Below are 8,098 nucleotides of genomic sequence, written 5' to 3'. Positions count from 1 at the left end.
TCAGCCCTCGCAGGGGCCAGGCTAAAGCTGCAGCAAAATTGGGACCCCGGCCATGAAGAGCTTCCAAAAATAAAGCAGAGTGGGTCAGAGGGACTGGAGAGGGGCTGAGATGCTGCTTGAAAATATCAGGATTAGGAGGAAATGAGCTGTCAGTCACTGGGAGAGGATTCCCACCCCAAAAACAGCCCCTGAAATGTCAGAGGTGACAGCAATTGGACAGGGGAGGTGGAATTTGAGCGTTGTCACCACACAGGAGGCAAAACAGCACCCCTGCCCTGCAGGAAAGTATTTTAGGCTTAGAAATAAATAAAATCCTGCACCGTGGGAGATATATGTTCCATGGATAGGATGTCCTGGAATTTGTCAAATCCTTGGTTGGGCTGTCACCACCACCAGCTTTGTCACCTAAACAACATCACCTAAACAACAACTCATCCAAGGGCTGCTCTGTCCCCAAAAACTGCCCTGGGGAAAAGCTCCAAAGGATACCCAGCACAGCAAGGCAGGGGGATGGCAAGGGGCTGGGAAAAGCAGCCAGAATTAATTATCTGTGCTAATTTGTTATTAATTTTCTCTGATGATAAATGACCTGCCTGATGGGGTGGGTTTATCTGGATTTGTGATGGTGCAGCCTCATCCCACAGCTGTAAAGAGCTGGATTTAACAGTCACAAAGGCTGCTTGGCTCCAAAGCAGATATTCCCACTGCTTTGATTTTTATGGAATACTTCTCCTCAAACTAAGAGAAGGTTTTTCCATCAATACTGACTGAATACTCCATCAAATAAGCTGAATATTCCATATTTACTCAAAGTTTGCTGGTGGTGAGGTCTGAGCAAAGCGCAGAGCCCACAGTACTGGAGGTTTGATTTCCAGTGTGCTTTGATCCCAAAATCCTGCCCAGCCACACTTTTCCCACCTCCTTTGCCCCATGGCATGGCCAGGATTGATCCCTGGGAAAACCTCACCCAGGTTTTTATTAAACTCAGCTCAGGCAGGATTGATACAAACTGTAAAGGATTGAAATTGAGAGTGAGACATTGGGGTAGTTTCATATAATCCTGAAGGGAACAAAGAAAAGAGGGAAAAACCCTTCCAACCCTGATATATCCCACTGGGAATTTATGGAACACTCAAAATGCAGAATGGAGAAGCAGCACTAGGAATTCCAGCTGGACTTTCAAATATTTGGGAGAAGGTTCTGGCTTGGATTTAGGGCTCCAAGGAGGAGAGTCCTGCATGAGCAGGGTGGGAGGAACCAAGGTCTCCTGCTGGGATGCTCCAGGAAGCCAAACCCACCAAACCCAAGGATTTTCCAGCAAAACAGCCACGACCCCTTCCCCTCCTGCCTGAGGCAGGCCAGGCTGAGCTGCTCCTTCAAGGTCAGCTTGGAATGCCCTGGCAGAGGAGTGAGAGGCTGTGGCAGCAGGAGGAGCCCCGTGCCAGCCGTCACCCAGGGGATAAATACACGCTCCAGCTTCCAGGATTTTCCATCAAGGAAAATTATGGGCTCATCCCATCCACTGTGAAGTTGGTTGGAAGTTGTCACTTGGTTTGAAATTAAAAGAGGAGCAAGAGGGATTGAAGGAGGTGACACCTGAGAGCCCTGGGTCACCCAACCCCATCCAGCCCCTGCCGCCGCCGCTTTGTTCCATATTTAGTTCCTGACAACTGTGCCTGGGGCAGGGACTCCCAGCTCTGTTTTCCCTCCTCCCTCAGCTCCCAGAGCTCTCAGAAATTTTTCTTTCTCTCTCCCAGTGGCCACAGCTCGGTCTCAGTGTCTTGGGGAAGATGGCAGAGAAGCAGGAGGAGCCCAGCAATGCTCAGAACGGGGAACCCGACAATGCTGAGGAGGGCGAGGGGAAGAAGAAGAAGGTGAAGAGGGAGGACCTGCCACCCTTTGAGATTGTGACAGGGTAAGAGATTGGGATTGAAATCTGGAGCTGGGGAGCTCAGAGAGCTCTGTCTCAGCTTTTAGGTTGGGCAACACAAGCAGCATCTTGTGCTGCTGCATTTCTGGAGTCTGAAATGGTTTGGATTTATTGTGGGATTTTCTTCTAAGTTTTTCTGACTTTTAGAGGATGGACTCCCAGCAGGCAGGCACAGAAGTGCACTTGTTTTATAGGAACAGCTCTGCTCCTGCAGGGCTGGTTCCCTCCCAGCCCTGCTGATGGGATGGGGATGGAGGCTTGGCTTTGATGAGAGCTCGGTATTGATTCCTTGCTGTGATCAATGGCTCTTGTCTGAGAGTTTCTCCACCTGTGGATCAGGAAAAACACCCCTGCTATGGCTGATTGGCTTGATGGGCCTGAGGGACAGATTTTTCAAGAGACCTAAAGGTTCACATTTTCAAGAGCTCCACAGCCACAGCTGGAACCTGACTTTTATAAAGAAACCAAAAAGCCCAACTTGCAGAAAGGCTCCAAAACAAGAGGCAGTTTTGAAGGCAGCAGGGCAGCAGGGAGCCTGGCCTTTGGAAAAGTGGGATGTCACAGGGATCTGGGGAAGCTGAACTCAGCCATAATTGACAGCTGCAAGTAGGAAAAGCCCTCAGTGTCTGCTCCCTGTAGGAGCAGCAGGATGAGTCCTTCTCCCCTCACATTTCCCTTTTCTGTCACCAAAGGAATGTCCCAGCAAATAAACCAAACCCAGGATTTCTTCCAGCTACTTAAAAGTAAAGCTCAGGCCTCCAAAATATTCCCTGGAATCCTGTGCCTGTGCTATGGGTTCTGCAGGTGAAATTTTGCTGCTTGTCCAGACCAGGATGTGTGAGGTAGGACAGCACCCTGTCACAAAATTGGGTTCCTTTCCTGCCAGGGGAGGAAAAATCTCCATTCTCTTCTCAAAATGTGACTGCTGTGAAAAAAAAAATCCATTTTTGGGGTGGTCTCTGTCACACATAATCATAGAAATAAATGATTGGCTTTTAAGGAAAGAACATCCCTCTGCTAGGAGTGTAGCTCAGGCTTTTTTTTATATTTGTGGATATAAACCACTGGGCCAAGTTCTGAACACTTAAAGATGTCCTAACATGAATTTTGATGAGGAAATTGGGAATTCCAGCCTTGCAGCCTGGTGAGAGAAATGCTGAGGGACTGGGCAGGATGTCCAAACTTCCCTGCTAAGCACAAAGCCCTGAGCTGACCATGGCTGAAAAACTTCCTTGGCACCATCCTGCAATTAAATCCTTTCTTGGAACACCAAGGATTTGCCAGGATTTTCCACCCTGCAAATGGGAGAGTGAGAAAGCAAAGCAGAAATCCTGAAGGACCCCCAAAGAGGTTCAGAAACCCCAGGGATTTTTTTTTATTTTCATTTTAAGGACACCAGGAGATGAGGCCAGGCCTTGCCCTGGGATCACTGAGTGGGTTTTCTCAATGAAATTGGGAAATTACAAATTCCCAGCCAATCAAGGCAGTTATGGGAGCGATGAGGAAACACAACTGCAGCCAGGGAAGAAGCACTTAAACCCAATTATGCTGCATTTCAGCTTTAGCCCTTGGATTAGGGGCATCTCAGGACTCCCAGCCAAGTTCTCACTCTGCTGCTTACAGCTCCAGGAGGAGTCTGGCTTCCAGAAATCACTGGGAAGCCAATTACTCTCTTTAAGAATATTATCCCATTTTTTTTTGGCTGAATACAGCCTGTAATCCCAATCTGGGAGCATTTCCTGCCACATTTATTTCCACTTTCCCCAGGCAAAAATGAGGCTCCTTGTAGGAATAATTCCTTGTTACTCTTTTATGTAATCCACATTTTTATTCTCTCATTAGATGTTTTCCTTCTCTCCTGTGTGGCAGTGCCAGGGTCACACTGGGTAACTGCTTTTTCCTCCAGCCCACCTGATTTCAGCAACTTCAACCTCAGGCTGAAGATTCTGCCTCAAAATTTCAATTTTTTTTTGGTCTCAATATGATCTATCACTTTGCTATCCAGGGGAAATTGATAAATTAGGTTGGAGCATTTACAAATAATAATAAAAACATCATTTAATGATGCTTTCAGGGAAGGTTTTAATTTTGTGCTTTCCTATCCTCAGGTGAGCTGTGCCACACCAGCCTGGTACCAGAGCAGGGGGTTATATTGGGAATATTGGGGAATTCAGTGCCTGTGAACAGTTTTTCTATGTTTTCTATAAACATTTTCACTCTCCACCCCCTCCTGACAGGAGGCTGGAGCCTCTTCTCCCACCTAACAGGATGAGGGGAAATTGTGCCAGGGGAGGACATCAGGGGGAATTTCTTTACAGAAAACATTGCCAGGCATTGGAATGGGCTGTGAATGTTGGTTCTGTTCCTTATTGGAACATTATTAATTGAACTGATGCAGATTCCAAATTGCTGGGAGCAGAAGTGAGGTGAACATCCCAGCTAAGCTCAGGCACACGTTGAGATAAGCAATAAAATCCATCTGGAAGGGCTAAATGCAGCTCCCAGTCAATCCATCCTGGAGCAGGCTGCTGCTGCTTCAGCTGTTCCATGGAAAGCCAGAGCCAACCTCGTCACTGCTGTGACCCCTTTGCTGTCAGAGTTCAATCAGGGATGAAATTCCCTGTGCCTCTGATGTATTTAAAAAGCTGATGTTATTGTGGAACCACTCATAGCTCTGGAATGGGTGTCTCATGTCTGCCCTTCAAAAAAAAACATTAATTAAAGAATCCTTAGCCAAAGCAGCACTGATTGTCCAGGATGCCAAGCAGGAAAAGTGCTATTCTTGGAAGCACAAGTGGGATTTTTCCCACTCTTTTCCATCTCCAGAGCCATCCCATGAGATGGGATCACAAGGTGATCATTCAGTCACAGAAGGGAAGATGTGGACAATAAATTAAGAGTAGGTGAAGGGAAGTTTATCAGTAGGGACTCCAACAGGAAATCCACATTGTCACCACAAAGTCAGATTTGATCCTGATTATTTTACAACCTAAACCTCAGAACACAGAGAGATGCAGGGCAAGGCAGTGATTTGTGCATGGTCCCACACAGGGCTGAGCCAAGAGTGTGATTCTTTCCTGCTGGATCCCAGAAACCTGGGAGTTCTGAACTTTCTGACCCTCAAAAGGACACTGCTTTTGACTTGAGAGCTTGGAGAAGGCTTCCAAGTCTGAGTGATGGAGTTGGGATCACTGGTGTGTAGTTTGTGTAGAAGTGTGCAATATCACACAGTGAAGGGTTTGGGATCTGGAGTTTTAGGATATAGTAATAGGTTTGGGAGGTTCTTGGGTGGTGGCTCCCAGAAATCTGGAATTTTGAGCTTGCTGTGCTTTCTAGCACTGACCCCCAGAACACTGCTTTTGACCTGAGACCTTGGAGAAGGCTTCTAAATTTGAGTGATGGAGTTAAAATCCCGAGTGTGTAGCAAAATAGAGATGTGTGATTTCACATGGTGAAGGGTTTTAAATTAGAGTTTTTTATAGCATATAGGACATATATAGGTATATAGTATATACAGGAATACAGGATATATAGTATATATGTATATATATAGGTGAAGAGTTTAAAATTTGAGTTTTTTATAATATATAGGTATATAGGATATATAGTGTATATATATATAGTACATATAGGATATATAGTAAATGTAGTATATTTAGTATATATAGGATTTATAGTGTATATATATATAGGTACATATATATAGTATATATATATATCAATATATATATAGTATATATGTATATATAGGTATATAGTATGTATATATAGGTATATAGTATATATAGTGTATATAGGATTTATAGCATATATAGGATTTATAGTGTATATATATAGGTGTATATATATATAGTATATATAGGTATATAGTATATATAGGATTTATAGTGTGTATATATATATACATATATAGGTATATAGTATATATAGTGTATAAATATAGTATATATAGTATATAGGAACACAGAGAGATGTAGGGCAAGGCAGTGATTTGTGCATGGCCCCACACAGGGCTGAGCCAAGAGTGTGCCCCTTCCCTAAACCTCCCCCTGAGGCTCCTCTCTGCTCCCAGGGCGAAGTTTGTCAGTAGGGACTCCAGCAGGAAATCCACATTTTCACTGCAAAGTCAGATTTGATCCTGGATATTTTATAACCTGAATTTCAGAACACAGAGAGAAGTAGGGCAAGGTAGTGATTTGTGCATGGCCCCACGCAGGGCTGAGCCAAGAGTGTGCCCCTTCCCTAACCTCCCTCTGAGCCTCCTCTCTGCTCTCTGCTCCCAGGGAACGCCTCCCAGCCATCTTCTTCAAATTCCAGTTCAGGAACGTGGAGTACAGCTCGGGCAGGAACAAAACCTTCCTGTGCTACGTGGTGGAGACGCAGGGCAAGGAGGCGGCCACCAGCCGCGGCTACCTGGAGGACGAGCACGCGGCCGCGCACGCCGAGATGGCGTTTTTCAACAACATCCTGCCCAAGTGCCAGGCGGGTGCTCGCCACGATGTCACCTGGTACGTGTCCTCCAGCCCCTGTGTCACCTGCGCGCAGGGGATCTGCGAGGCGCTGCGCAAGGACAAGGGGCTGCGCCTCACCATCATGGTGGGCAGGCTCTTCATGTGGGAGGAGCCCGAGATGCAGGCGGCCCTCAGGAGCATGAAGGAGGCCGGCTGCAAGCTGAGGATTATGAAGCCTCAAGACTTTGAGTATGTCTGGAAGAACTTTGTGGAGCAGGAGGAAGGGGAGGAGGCCAAGTCCTTCGTGCCCTGGGAGGATATTCAGGAGAATTTTCAGTACTACGAGGAGAAGCTGGCTGAGATCTTGCACTGAGCTCAGGTGAGTCACTCCTTAACTCTCCTCTCTTTAATTGGGGTTCCCATTTCTCTTACTGTCGATTTGTCTAACTGAATACAGTGGTAGTGGCTTTCCCCTTCCAGGGGCTTCTCCCACTGCACATTCCCAAGGGATTTAGCAATTTTCTGTCTTCTCCTCCAAAAATAAAGAATAAAAAGGTTCCAGGCCCACCAAAACGTCTCCCTGCTCCCCACAGGGATGATGCTCAGGACAACAAGGAGAGGAATAGAGATTGGAGGGGATTTTACTCATATCCCAAAGTCTAACCCTAAAAAAAACACCATTGAAGGAAACCCTGGTCGTGGCAGAATTCCCTTTTCTATGGGGTACTGAAATCACCTCTGAGTATCTGGGATGTCTCTGTTTCCCTCCCCAGGATCAGAAAGGATCCATGAAGAGATGACAGACCTGGACACCTGGGACAGTCCTGCTTCCCCAAGCTTTGATTCCAGCAGGATGGAGAACCAGCCTCTGGGAGACAAGGCCCTGTGGGACTCCAAACACACACACACAACACAGACCTCTGGTGTTTGGGATTTTTTGGGTGTTTTTTGTTCCTCCCCCTCCCTGCCCCAACCAAACCCATGCTGTGATGAAAGGGATGGCAGTGATCCACAGGCAGGCTGTGGGATCACATTCTGGGAATGTTTCATGGGAAGAGATCTTAGAACAAAGCTGCTGGTTAGATAAATGCTTTAGAAAGGGGAAAAGAAAGGGATTTAAGGTGAAAAAGAAGTTTTCTCCCTCTGTTCTCCTCAAGTCAGAGCTGTGATTTAATTCAGGCCCAACAGCTCTTGTCCAAATCATGATGGAGCCCAAGAACTCGATATCAAAAGATGATGTTTGGGATATAAACCTGGGAAAAGCAAAGTGAAATAAAATGGGAAGCCACTGCAAAAGCCAAAGCACTGTTTATTCCTTCTTCTCCTACTTGCAAGAAGTCCTGAATTGAACCTGACAAGTCTGAGTTCAAGGACATCCCAGGACAGCCACACAGGGAATATTTTGTAGCTGGGAAGGGAGAACTAAATGCAAAAAAAAATTCCAGAGTACACACCAGTGTTGGAGAGCAGGATCATTTTCCTTGTAAAACAAAGCTCATGGGGATGCCCTGAGTAAGGAACCAGAACAAAAACACAAACACAAATAACAGGAAGGACCAAATCCTTGAACAGCCTCAGTGCTCTGGATCAGCTCATTGCTCCACATTCCTCTTTGTCCAAGGTTGTTTTTCCCAGTTACAGCAATTCCCCACCAAACAGATTTACAAAATTTGGCCAAGGAATAGGCAGAGTAAGGATAGGGAGATCTTAAAGACAA

General features: G+C 46.1%; 1 protein-coding gene across 4 annotated transcripts; it reads left to right on the top strand.

Moving 5' to 3' along the window:
• Positions 1–1,491: 1,491 nt before the first annotated feature.
• On the top strand, positions 1,492–7,683 carry APOBEC2 (apolipoprotein B mRNA editing enzyme catalytic subunit 2). Of its 4 annotated transcripts, XM_056511624.1 has the most exons (5): positions 1,498–1,589; positions 1,758–1,915; positions 6,214–6,438; positions 6,535–6,760; positions 7,155–7,683. In XM_056511624.1, exons 2-4 carry the CDS (start codon positions 1,791–1,793, stop codon positions 6,752–6,754), a joined length of 570 nt encoding a protein of 189 aa, XP_056367599.1. In that variant the 5' UTR covers positions 1,498–1,589; positions 1,758–1,790; the 3' UTR covers positions 6,755–6,760; positions 7,155–7,683. The 4 variants fall into 4 exon arrangements, with proteins under 4 accessions (XP_056367596.1, XP_056367599.1, XP_056367597.1 ...); XM_056511622.1 differs by having other exon boundaries at positions 6,214–6,760; XM_056511623.1 differs by lacking the exon at positions 1,498–1,589 and having other exon boundaries at positions 1,615–1,915.
• The last annotated feature ends 415 nt before the right edge of the window (positions 7,684–8,098 follow it).

Source organism: Oenanthe melanoleuca, chromosome 26, assembly GCF_029582105.1.
Source record: "Oenanthe melanoleuca isolate GR-GAL-2019-014 chromosome 26, OMel1.0, whole genome shotgun sequence".
NCBI lineage: Eukaryota > Metazoa > Chordata > Aves > Passeriformes > Muscicapidae > Oenanthe > Oenanthe melanoleuca.
The sequence above is the reverse complement of the archived record's forward strand: the minus strand, read 5'-3'. Positions and strand labels throughout refer to the sequence as shown.

Bases quoted from the DNA above. Each gene is read 5' to 3' on its own strand.
- APOBEC2 (XM_056511621.1), top strand. From the start codon at position 1,791: ATGGCAGAGAAGCAGGAGGAGCCCAGCAATGCTCAGAACGGGGAACCC. The intron at 1,916-6,213 runs GTAAGAGATTGG...CTCTGCTCCCAG, and splicing joins CCCTTTGAGATTGTGACAGG to GGAACGCCTCCCAGCCATCT.